This window comes from Mustela lutreola, chromosome 7, assembly GCF_030435805.1.
Source record: "Mustela lutreola isolate mMusLut2 chromosome 7, mMusLut2.pri, whole genome shotgun sequence".
In the NCBI taxonomy this organism is placed as follows: Eukaryota; Metazoa; Chordata; class Mammalia; order Carnivora; family Mustelidae; genus Mustela; species Mustela lutreola.
This window is the reverse complement of record NC_081296.1, coordinates 52,690,114-52,716,870: the sequence shown is the minus strand read 5'-3', so window position 1 is coordinate 52,716,870 and position 26,757 is coordinate 52,690,114. Positions and strand designations below refer to the sequence as shown.

At 34.5% G+C, this 26,757-nt stretch overlaps 1 protein-coding gene across 2 annotated transcripts in view; it reads left to right on the top strand.

Moving 5' to 3' along the window:
• The window catches only part of DENND4A (DENN domain containing 4A), a 130,983-nt gene that overhangs the window by 70,214 nt on the left and 34,012 nt on the right, over positions 1-26,757 (top strand). For both annotated transcript variants that reach the window (XM_059180844.1, XM_059180843.1), the window contains 11 exons: positions 582-682; positions 3,276-3,494; positions 4,801-4,946; positions 16,814-16,947; positions 20,455-20,590; positions 20,958-21,164; positions 21,257-21,385; positions 21,642-21,783; positions 22,183-22,311; positions 24,793-24,909; positions 25,641-25,772. In XM_059180844.1, coding sequence (XP_059036827.1) covers positions 582-682; positions 3,276-3,494; positions 4,801-4,946; positions 16,814-16,947; positions 20,455-20,590; positions 20,958-21,164; positions 21,257-21,385; positions 21,642-21,783; positions 22,183-22,311; positions 24,793-24,909; positions 25,641-25,772 — 1,592 coding nt within the window. The remainder of the gene's footprint in view (positions 1-581; positions 683-3,275; positions 3,495-4,800; positions 4,947-16,813; positions 16,948-20,454; positions 20,591-20,957; positions 21,165-21,256; positions 21,386-21,641; positions 21,784-22,182; positions 22,312-24,792; positions 24,910-25,640; positions 25,773-26,757) is intronic.

The window sequence follows — 26,757 nt, the reverse complement described above, 5'->3', positions numbered from 1 at the left end:
TTATCCTTTATCCAAATAATTTAATTTTATAGATTAAAGAAAGAAACAAAAACAAATATTACTTTTCTGAAAGAAACAAAAACAAATTTTACTTGTAGAAAACTAAGAAACTCAATATTTAAATATACTCAAGAATTTTGATAAGCTTTCTGGATCATCAGTTCATTTTTTCTGTAGGAGTTCAAGTTTTCCACAGTGCCTTTTCTTATAGTCTGTAAGAAAGAAAACCTCTCATTGGTAGGATTTTCCCAATATTTAGGTATCTAAATTCTCTTAAATGGGGTTTTGAGTAATGACCACCATATTAAGTGTGTAGTGATTGGCATAATAATGCAAGTGGAATTTACTCAGTACTGACATAATTATAAATTTTTGAGCTATATTTAATACAGGGCTCTTCCCTCGTGTGAATTAATTTTTAAATATTCTGCATCCCAGCTTAACCTGAGTATTTTTCTCCTATTAATTAGAATTTTTTGCATGTTTTATTTTTTGTTCAATGTATTTTCTCTTTTCCCTTTTTTATGTATAGCAAAAAAAGTCCTCCTAACAAATATATTATTGTTGTCATTTAATCTCAGAACTGGTGACAAGAAAAATGTAGCCTGGAAGATACTTCCAAAGAAACCATGTAAAAATCTGATGAACACTCTGAATAATTTGCACCAGCAGTTGGCAAAATGTAAGTGTATAACTTAATTAAAGGAAGTAATTTAATCTGAAAAAGGACTCCAATTACTTTGCCTTACTTGTAAAAGGATACTGTTTATTTTATCTGAGGGGAATTTTTTTATAATCTTAAGGGCAAATGAACATTAAAGCAAAATTTGTTAGAATCTGAATAGGAAATTTATAAAATTTATATTTTATATCTACTACATTTTCATAGAACCATTTTCGAATAATAAAATTGAAAAAGAGGTTAAGGTCACTGTTTTCTTTAATTTTACCATTATTGAAATGCCAGGGGAAAAATAAGGGTTTCCTCTTGTATATTTTCTTCATACATAGAATAGAAGTTTAGTTTTGAAAATTTAAGACAGATGGTTTAAATTAGAAAATGCTGATGATTTTGATGGGGTGAGAGCTGGGTCATATCCTTTTCGCCTTTCATGGATTAATGCTATGGCTTACCTCAAATAATTTGAAAATAGAAGCTTGCCAAATGCATTAAGAAATTAATCAAAATGAAAATTGATTAGGATATGGAATACTTCAGTAAAAAGCTTATATAAGAATACCTTGTCAGTGATCCAGAAATACTGATAAGAAGAATTAAACCTTCATTTCTTTAATCCTCTTGGTATTTTATAACAATGGCTCATTCAGGGCCCATAAATTAAAACTTATTGTATGAAAAATGGTCAGTGATGGTGTAGCAATATTTGAGGTTCTCATTTATGTATTTATCATTTATCTAATCCTCTTGGTATTTTATAACAACAGCCCAATCAGGACCCATAATTTAATACTTACTAAATTATTGTGTGAAAAAATGGTCAGTGATAATACAGCAATATTTGAGGTTTTCATTTATGTATTAGGTGAAATGTAAACATAGGAAGGGGACTATATCCTGGAGGGTTCAAAGTGCCTGAATATTTGGAAATAGGCATGGAAGAAGACAATGTTTCCAAAGCAAACCTTAAAATAAGCAGTTGATTTGGAAGCAGCTTATAAGGACTGGGTTATGGTGACATCCCAATAGAACAATATTTTATCTTATAGAACAAATAAATTATGTATAGAACTTTAGTTAAGCTAACTAGTTAATTGCTCTCTAACAAGGCATGTACTTCTTTTAAGTGGCTGAGAAGTCCAGCAGCTTTTGCAGCAATATTTAAAATATTATTAAATTCAGTGAAATAGCCCATCCAGCTCAACTGAAGGGCAGAATCTTAAAACTATAAGCTTTTAAACAGTACTGGTAGTTAACGATTGTGTAACACTTTACAGTGGGCACTTTCACATATAGAAGTTGAGGGAGGTGAAATAGCTTGTCAGAGATCAGACAGTTAACAAGGATGAAGTTAGGATTAAAATCTAGGCCTTATGTATCAATGCCCACATTCTTCCTAGTACTGTTATTTTTTTGGACAATAACAACTCCAGAAAGAAGAAAAAAAAACTCTCTAAGGTAATTTATTGTTCCTCATATTTTAAAAAGTGTTTAAATTTTGAAACAATCACAGATATTTCTCTGACCTTTGAGAATAGATGCCCCATTACTTCCAAATGGAATATATTTCCTACCAAAAAACATATTCTTCTGTATCAGTGCAATATAACCATGAAAATCAGGAAATTATCATTGAGCGTTACTGTCATCTTTATCCACAGACCAGATTCTAGTTTCATCAGTTATCATAATAATGTTCTTTATAGCAAAGTCATCTATTTCCAAATCAGGTGTTATAATTTAGTTTAAGTCTATTTAGTCTGCTTTTCTCTAAACAGTTCCTTGATTTTTCCTTCTTCTTCTTGATTCTTTTGAAGATGATACTTCCTATCATAGAATGGTCCATGATGTGGGTTTTCCTCATGGTAAATACAGGTCAGATGTCTTTGGCAAGACTATCGTAGAAGTGACACTATGTTCCTTTCCTAGCATCCTTACCTAGGATCCTTACAACATCCTTACCATATGTCCCATAATTTATGACGATGTCTACTTTGTGCACTTAAGGTGGCGTCTACCAGGCCTCTCTATTGTGAATTTATTATTTTGCTACTAATGGCTTTAGCATTGAATTGTTCAGGAAGAGGAAGAGCTGTTTTTCACATTTTAATCCTCATGTGTTTTTCCTGTAGGCACTTATATTTTTTAAAAGGAGTGGGCAGTGGGCAGAGATAGGACTAATGCATTTACCCCTGTATCCTGCTGATATGGTTGCTATGATTTTCATTTATTAGTTTATATATAGTTGCTTCAGAACATGAATTTTTTTGATGGTTGTCAGATAAACAAATAATTTTATATTTACTTTGGTTGAAATATATGCAGCAGAGCCTAAAAAATGATGTAGCAAGCTTTGCCAGGGTTTACCTGTCATGAAGTTGTATAAACACAGAGTTCAGGTAGCTTGAGACCTTTTGAATACAGCACATGTAGTTCTTTCAATTTTATTGAGATATAATTGACATACAGGACTGTATAAGTTTAAGGTATACAGCAGAATGACTTGACTTACCTATATAATGAATTTATATTGATATCATTTTGAACATTGGTTTCAACAGTTTGGAAAAACCACTCAAACTCATTTTCTTCACAGTGCAGCAGAGACCAAGAGACGATGGACTAATGGACTTAACAATGAATGACTATGATTTTAATTCTGGAAAAAGGTTGCATATGATAGATCTGGAAATCCAAGAGGCATTTTTGTATTTCATGGCCTCTATTTTAAAAGGTTATAGATCATACCTAAGACCAATAACACAGGCCCCGTCTGAGACAGCCACAGATGCCTCCTCTCTTTTTGCGCTACAAGGTGAGTAATTGTATAGTTTTATACTTTTCATTTTATTGAGTTTAACCTTGTGATGATTCAGTTGCTTTCTGTGTTAATTAATAGCTCATGTTTATAAAAACACATACCTATTTTGGGAATATGTGAAGATTGACTTTGTTGGTACTCCATTTCCACAAAACTAGTTACTTCTTGGACACATTAGTTCTAATCCCATTAGCTAAATATTTGAAAAGCACAGTGCTTCCTAACCATGTAGAAATGTTGTGTCACAGATGTGTTGTGATACTGATATTTTTAGCTTTCAAAGCAGCTGGGCAATATTGAACACTCAGAGGAGCCCCTGGGATGGCCACCTCCAGGCATGGGCAGCCTCATTCATTTTACTTCAGTGTGCTCTAGAAATATTACTTTCTGTTTGTGCCCTGAAGCAAAAGAAGTTGGAGAGCCCTGGAGTACAATTTCTGTCATAATACATATGTATTTTTCTTTTGTGGTATATAACATTTGTAAGAGAAATTCATTTAATAAGCATATATTGAGTTTCTCTAAATGCTAAGTATATAGTGGTATGCAGAAGACACATGGTCACAAAAAGAGAGAGAGAGAGAGACATGGTCACTTCTCCCATTGAGCTTATAGGCAAGAAGATAAGCAATTTGAAAATAATATGAATGAGCACTTTATTTCAAAACTTAAAATCACAGAAATCCCTTCCAAGGAATTTATGTCTGAGCCATGGTCTCAGGGATGAGTAGAAATTAGCCACACAAAAGAAAAGTAGAAGACAGTTTTAAGCAGAGAGAACAGATGGAAATAATTTGAGATTATGGGCCCCCAAAAAAGGCCCAAATGTACTGTAACTGACCACAGCGAGCAACGTGGAGCATGAAATCAGGAAGTAAATTTTTACTCTGTTTCAGTAAGACACAGACATAAGCAAATACTAGAAGAAATGTAACTGGGGCTTTGAGAAAGCCAAATACATGGATAAAGAGCATGCCATGAGCATAGAGCATGCAACACCTGCTCGAGGAAAAAAGGAATTTTAAGCATGCTTTCAGATTTGCTACTTTATGTGTAATCTTCAAGGTAGTGAGGGGACCACAGAGACAATTCTGGGTGAGGATTTGAAAGATCTGGATTGAAGTTCCCTTCCTGTTGCTGTCTTTTTCAGGTCATGTCCCTTCTCAGGAGTCTTCGTTTCTTTTTCTTCAAAGTGGTGGGTTGAGGGGGTATGTGGTTAATCAAGTTTCTCCTGGCTTAAAATTTAATGAATCTTTGAATGGTGCTATATTTTGTGACATTATGAATTTATGTTGAACAGCTTTCTTAAGAAGCCGGGACCGGTCACATCAAAAATTCTATAGCATGATGACCAAAACACAAATGTTCATTCGCTTCATTGAGGAATGTTCTTTTGTCAGTGATAAAGATGCAAGCCTGGCATTTTTTGATGATTGTGTAGATAAAGTAAGTAATAGTATGTCTACAGTGCCCTGACTTATTTTGTGTGATTGTTTTAAATGTTGAGTTATATTTCTATTTAACTTTTATCAGCTTTTAACAAAATCTAAGTTCATTCCATTTCATCATTGACTCTTTATTATGGAAGTTCTATTGGGCCTACTAGATACTAAAGAGCACCTCTTAGAAGTACCTTGCAGGATTTTACTGAATGATCAGTTCTATTTTAGCACTCAGGTGTGTAACCTTGCCTGCCCACTTACAGACTATAGGAGTTTCTCCAAGTGTGTGGACCTCAACTTGAAATCCTTAATTTTCACCTTTCCTTTTTGAGGACTGCCATATGCTGAGAGTAGGTGTAGAGCATAATGAATATTTTACTTGAATATATTTACAATTTGGAAGTGAGTTTGTAGCTTAAATTAAGTGAATTAATTGTGGTATTTTAAATTCATGTGTGAAACCTTCCCTTCCCCTTCAGTCCTAATATTATTAGGTGGGATGGAGCAAGGTAGGTATCCCTACTGAACAGAGAGGAATTTGGGAACAGTGGCCAGAAGGGGGGTGTCAAAACATGAATGGGGTGAAGAAGGAAGAGCATCCTAGCATTGGGTATTGGAGCCCAAGAAAGGTGAAGACAACATCCATGCAAGGGTGACCTAGCACAGAGAAAAATCAGAGGATGAGAGAATAAAAAGAGTGTCCATGCCAGGGGAAGGATGCGAAGAGTATCCGTGCAGAAACAGCATGGAGTATCAGAGTCTGAGCAAGGTAAGGAGAGTATCTCTACTGAGTAGGGGCAGCTAATGGGGTATCAGAGTTTGATATGGATGAGGAAGATGCCAGCTTGATGGGGGTATGGGGTTGGTCTGGAAGTAGTTGTTGAAGCCAAATTAGGGTGAAGAAGTCATATATGTGGGGAAGGGTAGTGGTGGAGATGGGAAAATATAGCATATGGGGAAATGGATCAAATAAGTAAATATGTTAAGAACAATGAAGTTACTCACTGTCAGAGAAGGGACTAAGTAATACAGAAAAGGAGAAAACCTGAATGAACCCTGAGGTATTAGAATGAAATTGAGGCTTGATGTATCATTGGTATTCAATATGTATAGAAAAAAATAGAAATAAATATAGATATAAGTGTGTGTGTCTTTCTGTGAACATATACTCCCTATCTCTGTACAATAGGACCTAGGGGCAGCCATCTCCAATAGCAATGAGTACACCAATGCACAGATTTTGGCTTCTAAATACCATTCTCCATTAAAAGGAATTAGGACTCCTTGGAGAAATGATTGGGTCTAGGGCAAGGAAAGTACAAAATGAGCCCTGAAATACCTTGTTCTGGAAAATAAGAAATCACTCCAATAATGGAGACGTGTTTTTTAAAACAACGCCACACATATACAGGCAGATGCTTGTGCATGTGTGTGTTCATGCGTGCGTGCGCACACACACACGCAGACAAGCCAGCTTGAGGGACTCCCACTGATTACATCTGGAACAACTTAAACATCAAATGTTAGTGATAGATCATAACCCATTGAAAAAAATAGGAAACTATGAGTCTATACAAATATCAATCAAGAGTGATGAGAAACAGGACTTAAATTTCAAAGTACCTCTGCACAAAATATGTATTCATTACAAAAGGGGAAAGAAAGAGTAACTTTATGGTGGAACAGAATGCCTGGCAGACCCCACTTTTATCTAATCAAAGTGAATGTCATCAGTAGTGGAACAAATCAGCATCATACGCCTATAATAGGCCACAGTGAGAATGCAACAACTCTATGATATTTCTGGCAAAGATGCATATAACCTGCATAATCTCAAGGAAATTTCACACAAACTCAAATTAAGTGACATTCTACAAAATACCTATTCTGTAATCCATGAACTGTCAGGGTTAAGAAAATAAAGGAAAAATTGAGAAACTGTTCAAAGAGACTTGAACTTGACTGAAGAGACTTGACAAGCAAATACAATATATAGTTCAGAATTGAATGCTTTAGGCAGAACATTATTAATGTAATCATTAAAATATGTATGTAGTTTGAGGATTAGACTATAGTAGTGTAACATGTTAATTTCTACATTTTCATGCTGTGTTATGGTTAGATAAGAGAATGTCATCGTTTGTAGGAAGTACACACTAAAGCATTCAGGGGTGGTGGGTCATCAGGCCAGCAATTTACTCTGTAAAGATGAAAGGGGAAGAGTTGTTTGTACTTGAAAGGTTCCTATACTTGAAACTCTCATATAAATTTGTGACTAGATGTACATAATGTTCATGATTTTATGCCCATGACAATAGAAGAAGGGGAGAGAGCAAAGCTTTGTCATATATTTACTCAATAGGTTATACTTGTAAGGTTGTTTAAAGAAGTCCATCATGTTCAAATTTATGTGACTGAAAGAAAATTAGTGATTTTTGAGGGCATGGGGCATAACAGCCAAAATACAGCTCATCCCTCAGTATTCAGAAATTGGCTCAGTTCTGAGTTGGACTCGAAAGTGTTTTTTACTATTAAACCAGTACCAAATATGTCTTATAAAAATGAGAAATGATTCTAACTATATCAGATGTAATAGGAAAAACACTGCCTTGAGAATAAGGACTACTTGAGTCTCAGCTCTTATACTTGTGATTTGAGACAAGTCATCTAGTCTTTCTGTGTTGTTTTCTCACCTATGTTTAAAATACATTGTGAGGAGAGATCACTTTGCATATTTCCCAGTGTTCAAAGTAGTATTGGATGAACTAAAAAGTAGAAAACTCTTTCTATTGATTATTTTTTATATTTTACCAATTTTTGATTTTATAGAATGGCCATTCATTTGGTTTTATCATTTCACGACATACAAATGTTTGACTTTTGAATGACTTATACATATGAAGAACAAAAGCAAGTTAAGATCCTTCCATTTAGAACACTTGATGGATGAATGATGTAGAGAAATACTGTTGCTTGTGCTGATAGAGAATGTTAAGGTGCCTAGAAATGATCACCCTAGTTCTTGAAATGCTTTGGAGTTGGGGAAAAAAATGGATATATGCCATTATCCACTTAGAACTCATAATTCTTTTTTTTTCATAGAAATGGATGTAAATGATGATTAGCTGTGGTTCAAATGTGCCCCTAGGACATGTTTTAAAAAAACAAAGTTTATTGAGATATAATATACACATAGTAAATTGCACCTCTGAAATGTACAGTTTGATGAGTTTTGGCAAATAAGATTTCCATGTGGGGGCACCTGGGTGGCTCAGTGGGTTAAAGCCTCTGCCTTCGGCTCAGGTCATGATCTCAGGGTCCTGGGATCGAGCCCCACATCAGGCTCTCTGTTCAGCAGGGAGCCTGCTTCCCTGTCTCTCTCTGCCTGCCTCTCTGTCTACTTGTGATCTCTGTCTGTCAAATAAATAAATAAATAAATCTTAAAAAAAAAAAAACAGATTTCCATGTGACCATGACTCCAAAACATAGACCATTTCTATCAACCTGATTTTGAATACTCTATTTAGAAGTGGACTTTTAGAACCCTGCCTTCTTTGTAGGTTGAACTCTGCTTATATAGAGCTTCAAAATCCTGTTTATTGAGAGGTAGCTCCTTGACAGTTTTATTTACATTGAAGCATTGTGCCAAGAATTTGACTTTCACTTGTCTTAGCCAAATCTGTAGGTTTGCTTTATTTGGTGCTTAATAGAAAGAGTAAATAAATAGAAAATGCATGGCAAACAGAAAAGTGTGCTTTAAAACATAATTTCTCTATCCTTTTTTATAGGAATAATTGCTTAGTTTTATGTAAAAAATGATGTTTCTGGGGGTGTCTAGCTGGCTGAGGAGGTAGAGCACGTGACTCTTAATCTGAGGGTCATGAGTTCAAGCCCCATGTTGGGTGTAGAGCCTATTTTTAAAAAGAGAGAGATGTTTCTTACACCATTATGCACTTTGGTGGAAGTTTTCCCCTGTGGTGCGGACTTCCAGTGGTCATCCATATATGCTCATTGAGCTTGCCTTGTGAACAGTAACACACATTCATGTAATAATTTGTTCCTCTGCCAAGCTAACTAATCATAAGGGACTGAACTAGTGATCAGAGTTTTGCTAATAGCATACTTAAGCCACTACATTGATTAATCCAAATGGGAACACTGAATTTGTTGTGCAAATCCAATTAACGATGCAGAAGACAAGAAATCTTGTTCTCTTTTTCTACTCATTTTATGGACCCTGTTCACAAGTTTGTGTTTTAGCTAAGAATTCATATACAGTAATGTGAGTATCACATGGTTTTTAAAATACTCATTAATATTGTAAGACATATAACACTTCTGCTAGGTACCTAGGGCATCATGTTCTAAGAAGGATATTTTATCACTGATAATTACTAGATTATATTGTCTAAGAATTTCTGAAAGTAGGTCACCTCCTATTTACTTTGAGTCAGTGCAGGACTTGATGAGAATAATCGCTTAAAGAATACACATTCTGTCCAAAAAAAGCCAATCCTGTTTCATGTGTAACCACTGTTTCTAGACAGATTATTTTCCTGAAATTCTATTTACCTACTCAAAATCTAGATCCAACAAAGGATCACTTATATATAATGGAATCATGTTGCACTTAAAAATTTTAGTGACTAAGAAAATTAAAACTGAAAATTAACTGACTAAAGCATAGTTACCTGGATGTGCTTTATTATAATTCAAGATCTTTATTAGAGAAAATAATAAAATGTCACAAGATCCAAAATACATCTTAATAACCTTCATATGCAGTTAGAGGTTAATTGTATTCCTAGTTTTGTTAAGCAGAACTGTCTGAAATAGTAAATAATTATATAGTACTGGTAGTACCTTTCATTTTTTAATACCACAGTTTAAGTATGCTTAGTAAAGCAAGTGAGTACTTGCTTTTAATCTGCAAATGTTATATGAATATCAATAATACTTTAAAATAATCATTTATGTGGGTTTGTTTCTTAGTTGGGTGACTTTTAATCATGTAAGTGAACAGATACTCTTGCCTCTGGTAATTTAGCTATGGGAAATAAGTAATATTTATATATAAATTACATATTATATATTTATATATAGATATTTTTATATAAATTATATATAAATAATATTATATATACATTAACTATCTAAGTCAATCCATGACAAAGAATGAATAGGAATTAGACATATTCCTCTTTCAACCTCTGCATATTCAAACAGAAAACATTTGCCCAATTTTAGGAAACTAGAGTGGGTAATACTGAATAGGACTATGAAAAACAATGTATGAGAACTATTTGAGCTTCATTTATGACTAATTTAAGAACCATGTGTTCTTGTTCTTCATATGATTATGTTTTAAATCCTTACAATCTGTTCCTATAGGAAGGTTCTTAACTAAGGGCAGTTTTGTTTAACAGATAGTCTGGTAAGATTTTTCTTAGTCTCCCAAGCATCCCTCTGCAGTGTTTGCTAAGTATATTAATGTCTTATGGAAAAAATACGAAGAGAATATGAAAATTATTTTAATTTTATCCTGTTGTGGGTGTTGGATTTCTTTTTCTTCCAATGGGCAGATGTCACTGTGCTTTCCAAGACAGAAATGGCCAACTGATAAATGTAGGATGTATATAGCATGACTGTTTTTATAATGTTGAAATGCGATTTCATTGGTATACAGGTTAAGGGAAATATCTTTTCCCAGGGTACTGAATCTGCAAAGTATTTTAATAGACTTTATAGTGCTGAGAATTAGAGCAGCTGTCCTTATACAGGTTTTTTTCTATGTGATCAAAGTGGCTGGAAATTTAGGAGTGCCTGGGTGGCTTGGTCGGTTAGGTGTCTGCCTTGGGCTCAGGTCATGTTCCCAGGATCCTGGGATCAGCAACCCCTCCCAACCCCCGCCCTGCACCCAACCCGCAGGCTCCCTGCTCAGAGACTCCTGGCTTCTCCCACTTCTCTAGCTTCTCCCTCTGCCCCTCCCCCACACATGTTCTCTCTGGCTCTCTCTGCTCTCTCTCTCTCTCTGTGACAAATAAATTTTTAAAGAATAAATAACAAGTAAACAAAAAAGTAAAAACATCTATTGTTCATAGACAAGCATTTTGCTCTCATAATGTTCAATCCTGGACACAGGAGTAGTTTCCACCTTTCTTTCCAGTGACCTTGGGTATTTAACTATCTCTTCGTCTTCATTATCATTGCTGCTCTTACAATTAGATCAACCACATTTCATCTGCATCAAATGTTTGTGCGTAGAGCTTCTCATTGTTCTTGGGTTGCCCCTGAAAACTGTATCCTATTGGGTTACCTATGATTTGAGTTATCATTAACATATTCCTAATGCTGTTGTTTTAAAAATACTGCTCAGTTTGCTGATAATGGCTCAGGTATTCTCTGTTTTTATTGAAAGTTTTAATTTTTAACAATATTATTAAATGACTAACAGAACAGGGAGTGTGGAAAATGAAAGAGAGAAAAAAACTTTGTAAAGCCCAGTGCCCTTTACTTTCAGTGTTTTTTTACATAATTATAATTATAATCATATATTTATATAATTATATAATTATAAATATATAATTATAAAATGATTATAAAATAATTATAAAAATAAATATATAATTATAAGTTTCCCAATTTTTTATACAACCAGATCTTATAGGCATTTTTAATATCATTGTCAAATCTCATAAAAGGAAATATTCATTTTTCCTACAGTAAAACATAACAATTAACATAACAATTTAAAAAGTCAAATAATTTTCCAAGGCTTTGGTCTCATTCCTTCCTGCCCCTAGTTTTTACTCCCCAAAGGCAACTACTTTCATCCATTTCTTTCCATCTCTTTCATCCAGTTCTTCAGCTTTTTCCCTTAAGATTTCCAAATAACATGTTTTTATTGCTGCTGGTTGTTTTATGAATTATCCATTAATTATCCATTAATGTTTTATGTATTATCCATTAATGTCATACCTACCATACCACCTGAATTCTCCCAGTGTCATTATAAGGAATTTTGCTCAAATGTTGTTCGGTGTTAATATTATTATCACTTTGCATATCATCCCAGCTAGGCCACATATATATATATATTAATTAGATTTCCTTTCATGCATGGATTTTGTTTTCTCTGAAGTTAATAATTACTGTATTTTCTTGTTTTGTGTCTATTAACTCATCTCCAAACTTTTCTACAAAAGTGGAAAATCTAAAAATCTCAGTTTTTCCAACATATCAGGTAATCTATCCATTTGATTTTTTTTTTTAATTTTTGCTGGAAGTTTCCATGTGTATTGCAGTCTGAACTGATAGCTTGCTACTCTGTCATCCTGATTTTTTCCTTCACCATCATCTTGGGACTTATATTGACTTCTCTCCAGAGTTGGATCCCCTGCTTTCTGGCTTTAGTAACTTCTTTCTTAGTGTATTTCCTTTTTTTTTTTTTTTTTTTTTTTTTTTTTTTTTTTTTTTTTTTTTTATAAACATATATTTTTTATATACATATATTTTTATCCCCAGGTCTGTGAATCACCAGGTGTATTTCCTTTTGATGGAGCACATCTCCCAATAGCTTAGTGAGAGAGCGTACATGAGAGATAAACATTTTTTGATGCCTTACCTGTCTATAAATGTCTTTATTCTCTCCCAATACTTTTTTTTTAAAAATTATTTATTTATTTGACAGACAGAGATCACAAGTAGGCAGAGAGAGAGGAAGGGAAGCAGGCTCCCCACTGAGCAGAGAGCCCGATGAGGGGCTGGATCCCAGGTTTCTGGGATCATGACCAGAGCCGAAGGCAGAGGCATTAACCCACTGAGCCACCCAGGTGCCCCCTCTCCCAATACTTGATTGCTAATTTGGCTGATGTAAAAAAAATTTTTTTTTTTTTAAGTTATGTAAAGCTTTATTCTATGCCAAGCATTAGAAGTCAGACTGACTGGCCAGGGCCGCCTCCGAAGAGAGCGATGCCCCTTGGTCTTACAGGCTAGTTTTTTGATGTAAAATTTTTAAGTCTTCTAGCTCCAAATGTAATTGTTGAGAATACCATTTGGTCTAATGTTCTGTTGATTTCTGACCTTTTGTACCTGATTTTTTCTTCTCTCTGAAAGCATTTAAGATCCTTGATATTCTAAAGTTTCATAAGGATATGCCTAGTGGAGGCCATCTTTTCTTCGTTGAGTTGAATACGTGCAGGCCCTTTTACTCTATGGACTCATTTTCTTCAGATTCAGGGCAATTTTCCTGCATCCCATTCTTTCTTTACTCCATTTCTTCAGTTCTCTTTTTCTGAAGTATGTATTACTTGGACACTGGCCTTCCTATCCTGATACTCCTAACTTTTTTCATCCCATGTTCTCTCTGTTTTTCATCTCCACTTTCTGGGAGATTTCTTCAAGTTTATTTTTCCGACTTTTGTAGTATAATTTTGACTTCTTTCACATTTATAATTTCTCTAAGTCTTTTTTTATAGCATCTTCTTATCATGGAAATAAGCTTATTTGTTTTAGTTATTTTGAGCAGTTTTTTCCCTCTGCATTGTCTCTTCTGCTTTTTTTCTCCAATGGCATTTTTAAAATTTATTAATTATTTTTATTAACATATAATGTATTATTTGCCACGGGGGTACAGGTCTGTGAATCCTCAGGCTTACACACTTCACAGCACTCACCATTTCACATACCCTCCCCAATGTCCATAACCCAACTACCCTCTCCATATCCCCTGTCTCTGCTTCTTCTTACTCATGTGTTGCTTTTAATATTTGTTTGTTTTATTCTTCTTCAAGTTATTAGTTTTCCTTGTGTGATCTTTGGTCAGTATTTCAAGAATGAGGCACAAGAACTCACTGGAGCTTTAATGGGAAGGTGAGGCTTGGAGTTTCCTTAGGTATGAGATTGATGGTCATAAAAGAACTCACCTATTTCATTAGAGTCCCTGTTTGATCAGTGTCTATAATTCTTTTCTTTTAGGCTGCTTAATTTCCCCAAGAGGTTATCTCCAGTTTTTAGCCTGAGGAGTCTAAGACTGGTTGCCAGTGTTCTCACAGCAGAATGGGGAAGGTAGCTGAGGGCTTTCCCTTGTATCGTGTAGGTTTTTACTCACTTCACCTGTTTTTATTAACCTCCTTCATCTGCCACAGCTCTGCTTGGTGTCCTCAAGTCTAGAGTCCCTCTGGGTCACACAGAAAGACCCAACCTCATCTATGGCCACGGTGTGAAGAGGTAGTGCCCTAATACTGAATTGGGTTAGGGATCTGGGAGTCCTTAACTGGCTTTTAACCAGTTCTCCTGCTTCAGCAACGTGTCCATTCCCATCTTCAAGGTCATTCGAGCACTTTTCATTCCTGATCTTTCTGGGACTCTGGAGCAAAATGGCTAGATTTTTGGCTTTTTCTCCTTTATCCCCTCCCCAGTGCCATATCTGTGGCTTTCAGCTTTCACAGGTCACATCAATCTACTTTGCAGCTTCTAAAATGTTTTTCCAGCTGTGCTATTGTCCTCTCTCCAGTTCATTTTATCTTTGTGGGTCATTGTTTTGTGTGTGTGTGTGTGTGTGTGTGTGTGTGTGTTTCCAATCCCCTTACTTCTCAGTTTGGTGAGATTTCAGGAGGGATTGAAAGTAAATTGTTGTGTTTAATTTGTCTTGTTCAACCAGGATTGTGTGTGATCTTTATTACTTTAATTTTTAATGATTGTATATTTCATCTATTTATCATACTTTACCTGCTTTTTTGAAATATGGGTGACTTCCAGTGTATTGCTATTGCAATCCTGCAAAAAAAAAAAAAAACAAAAACAAAAAAAAAAACATTTTTCATGCTGATAGATGTTTTTCATGTTAGATTATTTTCTTAGAATAAGAATAAGGCAGATGTGTTTAAATATATCTTGCTTTCTAAAGAAGACTTTACCTATTTTGAGTACCAGCAGGATATGTGATTATCTAGTTTACTGTATCTTTGCTAATTTCACTATATAAAAGTTCTTTTTTGACAGGCTAGAAAGAAAGGTATCCTTTTTTAATACTGATTTTTAACTATCCTTCAACAGAATTTAAATACTTATTCTAAAACCAATATATTCTACTTTGCCTAAATTTTTATTATTAAATTTTATTTGCTTAAGCTTTTATTCTGAAGATTGATTACTTTTATAATTTGTGGAAAAACCAATAGAGCTAATACATATTATTTTTGATTGGAAAATAACAATATAAGGAAAAGACAAGCAGTAATACCATTACCCAGAGGTAACATTTTGATAAGAGTATACATGTGTGAAAGAGAAAAACACAAGTATATATATGTGTATAGATACACATATGTATATATGGCATACATATTCACTCTTTTAAAAAATTAGAATCAAAATATATGTAAAATGGATTTTTGTCATTTATCATTACTTTGTGAACATTTTTTCATGTCATTAATTATTCTGAAACATCTTTATTGTTTTCTAGCTCACTATATGGATATATCATTAAAAACATTCTTTAATCTTGGGGATTATAGCATGTAGTTCTGTGAAATTATAAGTGACAATTTATGTAAGAACACTGTGAGTGTCCATTTTTTTTAATAAAAATTTAAAAATTTTTAAAGCTATCCTTGGCCTTTTTTGGTATATTGTGCCTTAAATCCTTATCTTAAAGAGTTAACTTTTTATAATTTTTGTTCACCCATTTATTTCCAACTGGTAATGTGATATTCTTTCTAACTTAATAAAGTGCTGTGGGTTAAATTTTGTCATATGTATGATATCTTGTTGTGGTTTTTTGTTTGTTTGTTTGTTTGTTTTATAATTTTTTATTTTTTATAAACATATATTTTTATCCCCAGGGGTACAGGTCTGTGAATCACCAGGTTTACACACTTCACAGCACTCACCAAAGCACATACCCTCCCCAATGTCCATAATCCCACCCCCTTCTCCCAAACCCCCTCCCCCCAGCAACCCTCAGTTTGTTTTGTGAGATTAAGAGTCACTTATGGTTTGTCTCCCTCCCAATCCCATCTTGTTTCATTGATTCTTCTCCTACCCACTTAAGCCCCCATGTTGCATCACCACTTCCTCATATCAGGGAGATCATATGATAGTTGTCTTTCTCTGCTTGACTTATTTCACTAAGCATGATACGCTTTTTGTTTGTTTTTAATTAATGCCAGTGTTGTGCTTTTTAGCTTATGAGCTCTTTTTAGGCATTTTAGAGTCTGCTAAGTTTTCACTTTTTGTGAATATTACCTTGCCATAGAGTATCTAGAAGAGATTGTACTATTCAAGTGCTTTCAATACTGATGTGATTGGAATTTTAACTCAAATCTGCTTCTAGGTAAACTGGAAAAACTTAGAGAAGTATCTTATATTTAGTAAAAATGAAACCTAGAACAAGGTATTCTCAACACATACATACACTTGGGTTTGTGCATTTTTTTAAAATATTACTTTTTGAGTACATTCTCATTATTCAAAATGCAAAATAATATGAAAAGGTATACATTGGGAAATCTGGGTCCTATCTCATCCTTTATTCCGTTCATCACCCCTTCCCCATATGGGAAATTACTTTTCATAGTATTCTTTAGTATATCTTTATGTGAATACAAGCAAAAAATGAGTGTGTGTTTTTATTTTTCTCTCTTTTTTACTCAAAAGATAATATATTGTATACACTGTCCTGTACCTTGTTATGTTTACTTAATTATCTTAGAAATCTTTTTTAATGGTGCATAGAAGACTTGCTCATTTTTTTAAATAGTTCTTTAATATCCAGCTATATAAATGTTTTATTTAACCATTCCCCATAGACAAATTCTAGGCTAACCAATGTATTTTTCTTAATGTATGTTTTTTAAACTTTTTCAGGTGGATATGGACAAGAGTGGTGAAATGCGACTTATAGAACTGGATGAATCTTTCAAAAGTGAACATACTGTTTTTGTAACACCACCTGAGATCCCCCATCTACCCAATGGTGAAGAACCCCCTTTACAGTACAGGTATTCAAGAGGCAGAATGTTTGAGATTGAAAGAGAGAAGCAATCCATCATCTGTGACGTAGCTTTCTAAGGACTGTGGTATTTTCAAAAATCCAAACTTTACAGATTCCTAATTTTTAGGTGGTAAGCAAGCTTATCCCACATCCATTACTAAGTTTTGAGGTATAAAAAGCAAAGAGTTGTAATTTTGCATAATGTAGACTTGGTTAGCTCTCTATATGTATATAAGTATCTGTTCTCATAAATGTTGGTTAAACTTAGTTAGGACCTCACCCCACCAAAATGCAGCACTTTTATTACAGATTTTGATTTTTGTTTCTCGTTTTAACTGATTCTCTCACTTTCATCCCCTTTCCCACACACATAGTGATTAATGTAACCCTGGTTTACAACAGGATTAAATCTAAGTTAGTCAATATTTGTGGCCTTAATTTTAATAATATAATTTTGGGGGCTATTTTTTTGTGAGTTTTTATTTAAGTTGTGGAAATTCAGAACTACTGGGAATCAATCAGTTAACTTAGGAAATTTGGTCAGATCCTGCAGTAAGTGTTTGGTATATAGGTTTGAATGATACATTGTTCCTGCTTTCAAGTCTAGTGGGAAAGAGAAAAGTTCTGAGCATAGTGAAATAAGGTTGTCATAAAGGTAGATTTATTATACATCTGGATATCTATCCAGATGTGTATTATACACATACATTTGTTACCTACTAGAGGTAGTTTCCAGTATGCATTTATTTTTACTTAAAATGGCACTTCCTTTTAGATTTTAAATGATTTCTTTCTCTGGTAATACTTTCTTACTTTAAAGATTTTAAAACCATTTCACATCTATCATTCATTAGTTCACAGTTTATTTTCATTGAAAAAGGATTTTTCAGGACACCCTCATTTATAACTTGGATTAAATTCTTCTTTTTACAGATGAAAAAGTGGTGCAACAGGTGTTTATGAATGTTGTTGATTAATTCATAGGCCACTCAGTTCCTGCCCTTAATTTTCCTCTATTGATGATGTTGCTCAGATCACTTTTTAGAAATCTGGGTTTTGTCAGAGGTGTTTAAAATCTCCTAATTTCTCTCTTTCTCACTTCTTTTTCTTTCTAAACAAGATCTCATTTCTTTGATCTGTTTGTACATTACACTTCTAAGACTGTCTTAGGAACAGGTTTCACTAATATAGTTTTGTTTTTCTTTTTATGCTTTGACTTTAACTTTTTTTTTCTTTTTTTAAATTTATTTTTTATTTTCAGCATAACAGTATTCATTATTTTTGCAATTTTACTTTTAGATTTAGTCCTCTAATTAAAAAAAAAATTACTTAGCTTAGAAAGTTCCCGAGTCTTAAAGAATCTAAGTCACTTCTTATGTTGAGACTAACAATATAATTTTGCAATCATACACATCATTGGAAATACAACTTAAATGTCTTCAGTGAGCATAGTGTGTCCTCTTAGTGAGAGGTTACTCATATTCAACATTGTCTGTGTGAAATGATAGAGTAGTAAGTTTCCATAAGATACACAGAATGGGGGACGCCTGGGTGGCTCAGTTGGTTAAGCAGCTGCCTTCGGCTCAGGTCATGATCCCAGCGTCCTGGGATCGAGTCCCACATCGGGCTCCTTGCTCCACAGGGAGCCTGCTTCTCCCTCTGACTCTTCCTTCCACTCTGTCTACCTGTGCTCGCTCTCACTCACTCTCTCTCTGACAAATAAATAAATAAAATCTTTAAAAAAAAAAAAAAAGATACACAGAATGGACATCAGTTAGAATGGCAAAAATCAACAAGGCAAGAAACAAGTATTAGAGAAGTTGTGGAGAAAGGGGAACCTCTTATACTGTTGGTGGGAATGCAGATTGGTGCAGCCACTTTGGAAAGCAGTGTGGAGGTTCCTCAAAAAATTAAAAATAGAGATACCCTATGACCCAGCAATTGCATTACTGGGTATTTACCTCAGAGATACAGATGTGGTGAAAAGAAGGGCCATATGCACCCTGATGTTCATAGCAGCAATGTCCACAATAGCCAAAATATGGAAAGAGCCAAGATGCCCTTCAACAGATGAATGGATAAAGATGTGGTCCTTATACATAGTGGAATATTACTCAGCCATCAGAAAGGATGAATGAATACCTAACTTTTACATCAACTTGGATGGGACTGAAGGAGATTATGCCAAGTGAAATAAGTCAAACAGAGAAAGTCAGTTATCATATGGTCTCTTACTTATGAAACATAAAGAATAACATGGAGGACATTAGGAGAAGGGAAAAACAAAGGGGGAGAAATCAGAGTGGGAGATGAACCATGAAAGACTATGGACTCTGGGAAACAAACGGAAAGTTTTAGAAGGAGTGGGGTGGGAAGACAGGTGGGCCTGGTGATGGGTATTAAGGAGGCACAGATTGCATGGAGCACTGGGTGTTATACGTAAACAATGGATCATGGAATGCTATACCAAAAACCAATGATGTACTGTATGGTGACTAACACACACACACACACACACACACACACACACAAAAGATACACAGAATGGTCTTATTATCACACCATGTACATATAATGAACTTTTTACAGGTTGTAATTTTCCTGAACTTCTTTGCTATTTTATTCCTACTTAACATTTAATATTTATTTTTTCACTTTACTGAATTTGCCTGTGGTAATGTATAACAGATACAGTTTACCATCTTTTATTATAGCTGGTTTTCTTCTCAGTTAATCGAAACTACTGTTATACCTTTAGGAAGGCTATAAAGTAGGTTCAGTTTGATGCTCAGGGGCTTCTTCTGTTTTAGCATCGCTCTTTCCTAGCTGCAGCTACCTTTCACATTCCCAATAGGGCCATTCATTCTAATCTTTTTGCTGCCCCCGTCTTTTTCTTTGTCTTCATCTTCATCTTCTTCGTTGTCGTCGTCGTCGTTGTTGTCGTCGTCGTCTTCTTCTTCTTCTTCTTCTTCTTTTTCTACCTCTTCGATTTTCTTTCTGACAAATGAGAGCCAGAACCTGCTTAGCTAACCGGATAAACCAATTCATGATAATATAAGAGTTTATCCTGGAGTGTGTTAATACGTTATTTGTATCTTTTGAAGAGGACAGTTCTGTGGTAATATCTTAATCTAAAGCAAAAATACTAATGACTATCCTGTCTGAAAGAGTATTGATTTGGGGCCTTTTACCAGCTGTCATATTATCTGTTTGCTGTATATTTACGTGAATACTAACTTACAAAGTTCACGTGTTTTTGACAAATTCAGCAAAATTTAAATCTTTCACTTTCCTACCTCTAAAATATATACTTGAGTTCATATTTGGCTGCTACACGATAGCAAGAAAGGCAACATTAACATGAATATTTGTTGAGTGTATATCATAGTCTGATGGAGAAAGATAATTAAAATAGACTCTAAGTTAAGATGTTATTGGTCAGGTTTTTTTTTTAGATTGTGACCAGTATGATCATCTATGTGTGCTTGAGATTTTTTTTTCTTTTCAAAAACAGCTATAATGGATTTCCAGTTCTTAGAAACAATTTATTTGAGAGACCTGAAGGATTTCTACAAACACGAAAGAACAAATTGCCTTCAAAATCAAGTAGTCCTAGTAGCCCTTCTCCCATGTTCAGAAGAACAAAACAGGTGCTTTGATAATTTTGCATTCTTCATGTAATCAAGTGTTAGAACAAAAATAAATATGACACTCATCCTCCCTTAATATATTTTACTACCCCATATATATGGCTAGATTATTATGCTCCTCAAAACATCCCCCAAATAATTTAGAGTAATGTGACTTCAAAAAATTAACTAGTTTTCTTATCTTGGAACTTTATTTCACATATTTTATAATACAGATTCAAGCACAGGCTTGAATATGTATTAATTATAGACATATTTTGTTAGGGAAGTATATAAAAGCATATGACTTACACTTGTTCATGATTCAGTTAAATAAGGATGCTTAAGTGTGACATTCTATTAATGAGACCCTTGCATTTTTTTCTAGGAAATTAAATCAGCCCATAAAATTGCCAAGAGGTACTCTTCCATTCCTCAAATGTGGTCTAGGTGTCTCCTGCGCCATTGTTATGGACTGTGGTTTATTTGTCTGCCAGCTTATGTGAAAGTGTGTCACTCAAAAGTCAGGGCCCTGAAAACAGCTTATGATGTCCTTAAAAAAATGCAGTCAAAAAAGATGGATCCACCTGATGAGGTAACGATTCTTTTTAAAAATGCACTATTTTATTCTAGATCTAAGTTCATAGATACCTTGTTTCCAAACACTTCTGAACTATGTGTTTTCAGGTGTGCTACCGCATTCTTATGCAGCTTTGTGGGCAGTATGATCAGCCGGTGCTTGCAGTTCGAGTACTTTTTGAAATGCAGAAAGCTGGTATTGACCCCAATGCCATCACTTACGGTTATTATAATAAGGTAATTACTTTGAGTTAATGGAGAAACGAGTATAACTTTTGTGATTGTACAACCTTAATTTAATGGCAGAAATTATTGACTCAGGGTTTATTTGGCATTGATTTTGGAGTATTAAAATATATTCTGTAAATCAAGTAAGTTTTTTGTTCCATTTTGTTGTTGTACAATGTAGATATTCTTGGCTTGACTATAAAGCTGATGTGCATTCACTGATACATATTGTTTTACTAATTATTTTATTTTGTTGAACGAATAGGCTGTTTTGGAAAGTACCTGGCCTTCAAGAAGTCGTAGTGGCTATTTTCTTTGGACAAAAGTAAGGAACGTTGTTTTAGGAGTAGCACAGTTCAAAAGAGCTTTAAAGAAACACACACACTTATCACAAACCACTCTCTCAGGTAATTAAAGATTCTTAAGAGATGTACTTATTTTACTTTGTAAAAAAGAAATTAATTGACTAGTTATAATTTACATTTCTTAGAAATTTTAAATGGTTTCAAAATACTTAATGATTTCTAATTTTTATTGCCATTAAACAAATTCTAATATTATTTTCCCATTAAAAAATACCTTAAGTCACTTTTTTTCTTAAACTGTTAAATTATCACTCTTTGGTGATCTTGTTTTAGTATCCATTAATAATTCATAGTAGTTATAATTATCATAGTTGTAATTTGCTAATTATGTGGCACGTTCATGTTCAGTATGAGTGGATTATTAGCTTGAGCAACAAACTAATGTGTATTTTTGGTATCTGCCTGAGTAGTAAAATGCTGTCAAATTGTGTTCTTAAGCAGATGGCAGTGACCTGGATGCTGTTAGTCATGGCAGCATGGATAGTGGTCATGGGACACACACTGTGGAGCAGGCACCTTTTAATACGGGTTTAATCAAAGTATATGCTACTGATGATAGATCTAGTACAGGTTTGTGTGTACTTATGTATACATTTATTACAGTACATTTAAAAAAATAAAGTTGCTAGTTTGTCTTTTTGAGATTTTAATTCTCAGTGATGTATTTAGGTTAACTGTCACTTTTTAATTGTATATGTTAGGTACTTTGTTTGATATTTTGTCTAATAACTATATGCTATTTTTTTCATTCTTTATTAGAATAGATAAAAGTTTAAGAGAGTTTATTCAAGTATTTAGTCCATGGTAATCCAATTAACTCTGGATGGCACACAGATCTCTGTATCTTGTCACTTTCCTAGGGTAAATTCTTGTTCGTAATTATGAAAATGTTATTAGAGTTTTTTAAAAAAGAAACTTAATAGCCCTGATCAGAGTTACTAATACATATCAACATCAACTTCCTGGTTTTAACAGTGTGTTATGTTTCTTGTAAGATAATATTATTGACAGGAGCTGGGTGAAGAGTACACAGGAACTCTCTGTACTGTATTATTTTTTCAATTTCTTGTGAGTCTTAAACTATATTAAAAAGGTATAATAAAAAACTTTCAAATACATATAAAAGTTATAGCATTCTAGAATTGAAGATACTATTAATTTCATTAAAATATCAGATTTGTATGTAAGTTTTCTCTAAGAATTAAAATTGACACAATTTCTTGAATGATTTTGTCCTTTCCATTAGTACATTTTTTAAAAGACACATGACTTTTTTTTTTCTTTTTTTCAAGAGAGAACTTAAGTGGTGGGGAGAGGGGGGAGCAGAGAGAGAAGGAGAAGCAGACTCCTTGCTGAGCAGGAAGCCTGACTCAGGGTGCAATCTCAGGACCCCAAGATCATGACCTGAGCCAAAGGCAGACAGTTAACTGATTGAGCCACCCAGGCATCCCATGACTTTTGAACAGAGTGTAAGAGACACCTCTTAACAGACAGAAATTTTAAATTTAAAAATCCAAGCATAAATAATGAAATATGAAGTTTCTGTCTCTACAAATGGTAACATTATCTTGGTCTGTCTCTCCTTTTGCCTACTTTGAAGAGTAATAAATGTAAACAAATTGTGTTGAAATGTAATTTTCATAGTTCTTCCTTAGCTAGTTTTAGTTTTTTATCATGCAATGTGAATTTAATCGGAGTTATAGTAGTCATCCTCAGGCATTCGCTCTTAAAAATGAAGAAATCAGGGACACCTGGGTGGCTCAGTCCGTTGGGTGTCTGCCTTCAGCTCAGATCATGATCCCAGGGTCCTGGGCTTGAGTCCCACATCGGGCTCCTTGCTCAGTGGGGAACCTGCTTCTCCCTCTGCCTGCTTCTGCTCTCTCTCTCTCTCTGACAAATGAATAAATAAAATATTTTTTAAAAATGAAGAAATCAATTTTTTTCAGTCTCATTTTTATTTCAGTAATCTCTGCTCCCCATTTGGGGCTCAAACTCACAGCCCCAACATCAGGAGTCACACACTTTTCAAACTGAGCCAGCCAGGTGCCCCCTATCTTTTGTTTTTAATTATGGACTTTAAAAAGTCTATTTTAAAGCAGTACAGAATCTAATAAAAGCATGAATTTCATCAAGATTGTCTTCATATTTTTAAATTTTATTTTCTGTTGAAACAGAGCCAAAAGTTTGATTAGAAAAAATACCAAATCAAAATCATAACAGATATTAAAGTAAATATCTAGTGATAATATAAATTTCTTTATACAGTTCATTACCAGTTTATAAAGCTGTTCCATATATAGTCTCTCTCATATAATCATAACCATGCTCTGTGTGTTAGAAATCTGGGGACTTGAAATCTAAACCAAAAGGTTAAGTGGTTTACTTAAAATTATGTCTCCTAAGATGGAGAACTAGGATTTAAAACCTTATGTTTTGATGCTAATCTAGTGAAAACAATTTGAAACTACAGAGGGCCTTTTTTCTTATATCAGTGCAATGTTTGCCTAATTTTTTTCTCATTCCTGTGTATTTATACTCAGGTACAATTCAATAATTATCCAACTGAATTTTCAGAGAAAGTAACTACCTATCAATAAATTTAAATAAACTCATTTTCTTTGGTAGAATCATTTAGATATTTGGCTCCAGTGATCTATGTGTGAATGTTCTGTTATGAATTCTCTGCAGATTTTTCTTCTGCATTGCTTAGTTGGAACTTTGACTTTCACCTAGAAACGTCATAGGCCTAAAGAATGTCTGGTCTGTCTGTAACTTTAGAAGCCCAGATAGTAGTGTGAATGTACATAATCACTTTTGACTGCAGTATGGAGCCAAAAACAAATTATTTTGAGATCATCTTTTTCTTGCATTAATAGTGATGGGGGAGGAGAGCTAACAAAAGAATGCTTTCAATTAGATGTTATCCAGAAAATTTCTCATAAGTAAACCTGGACACCAATATGTTGCTTCTAATTCCAGCTGTTCTCACTAAAGAAGTTTATGATAAACAACATAGGGGTTTTGTTTCTTTCTTTTTCTTTTTTTTCCTAGGTGGCCAGTCTGATCTTGGATATAATTCATTATCTAAGGATGAAGTTAGAAGAGGAGATATATCTACTGAGGAAATTCAAGAAGAAAAAGATAAGAAAGGGAGTGATTCTAGTTCCTGTAGGTATTTCTTAAGTTGATATTGAATAAATTTGTGAACCTTTTTTGTTTTAAAGATTTATTTATTTATTTTAGAAAAAGAGCACAGGGAGGAAGGGTAGGGCAGAAGGAGAAGGAAAGAGAATCTTAAGCAGACTCCGTGCTGAGCGTGGAGCCTGACACGAGACTCCATCTCACAACCCTGAGATCTCGGCCTAAACCGAAACCAAGAGTCAGATGCCAACCAACTGCACCACCCAGGCATACTTACTGTGTGACGTGTACAGCCTCAGTCACACAACACTGTCTGATCAATTACTATGCTTCTTATAGTAGAAATATATATGTATTTCTTCAAACAGTGACTCTTTTCTAAGGTTTAACAATATTTTTATTTAGTGATTGTGTTAATGGTCTGCAACTCATATTCCCTCCCTTGCCTACCTCCATCAAAAGCAGTGTTTCACGACCAAAGAAGAAATGTAAAATGTATGTGTGGACCTCACGCATGACCAGTACTTAGTAAGTTGAAACACTTTAAGGCCTCAAATAAGTTTAATCATTTATTTGTGATCAGCAAATAGAGAGGTATTTGATATTTTCTTATCACTTATTATCAGATAGAAATATTTACAACTAAAAGCTACTTCTCTTTATTCCTTCTGTAATAGTATAATAGCTAAATAAATAAAAGCTAACTAGCTTCTTTATAGCTTTTATCGTTATTAACACTTCCATTTTAATCTTTGCAGTGTCAGAGAGCGAGAGTACCAAAGGAAGTGCTGATTGTCTTCCTAAGCTCAATTATCAAAGTTCTTCCAGTATAGTTCGCTCCAGTGGTACAAATAACAATGGTGCTGATAAAATATCAGGAGAAAGCACAGGTGAGTTGAATAGTATACCTCTTTTATATGCAGAATATCTTGTAGCTATATTTCTATATTTATAAATCTCTAGGATTATTTTTTATATATTTGCATAGCCTCTCACTGTATAGATTAGTAGCTTGAATTCTATATTTTATAATATATTTTGTTCAAGCTTTTGTTTTAACAAAGTATAAGGACAAACCTACAAGCCACATACCATCATTTGAGTTTAGACTATTGGGACTTTCTGGAAGGGGGAAATGGGAGCAGGTGAGATGATCCATCTGAGGGTAACTTACACCCCCAATTTTTAAATGAAGCATAGAGTTCTCTAATCTTCATTATTGTCCATACTTTTTTCAGAAGCAAAAGGATAGTCCTCAAGATAGTTTAGATAACAATACCTATTTTTTCTCTTCAAAGTGCTTTTTGGGGCACCTGGGAGGCTCAGTCAATTGGGCATCCAGCTCTTGATATCAGCTCAGGTCATGATCTCAGGGTCATGGGATCAAGCCCGAGTCAGGCTTCACACTCAGCAGGGAGTCTGGTTGAGATTCTCTCTCCCCCTCTCTTTGCCCCCCCCCCCCGCTTCATGATCTCTCTCTCTCTCTCTCTAAAACAGATATAAATTTTTTTTTTTAAGTGATTTCTAGGGGCACCTCAGTGGCTCAGTGGATTAAAGCCTCTGCCTTTGGCTCAGGTCATGATCCCAGGGTCCTGGGATTGAGCCCCGCATCAGGCTCTCTGCTCAGCAGGGAGCCTACTTCTCCCTCTCTCTCTGCCTGCTTCTCTGCCTACTTGTGATCTCTCTCTGTCAAATAAAGTAAAAATCCTTTTTTAAAAAAAAGTGCTTTCTAGGGGCGCCTGGGTGGCTTAGTGGGTTAAGCCTCTGCCTTCAGCTCAGGTCATGATCCCAGGGTCCTGGGATCGAGCCCCACATCGGGCTCTCTGCTCAGCGGGAAGCCTGCTTCCTCCTCTCTCTCTCTCTCTGCCTGCCTCT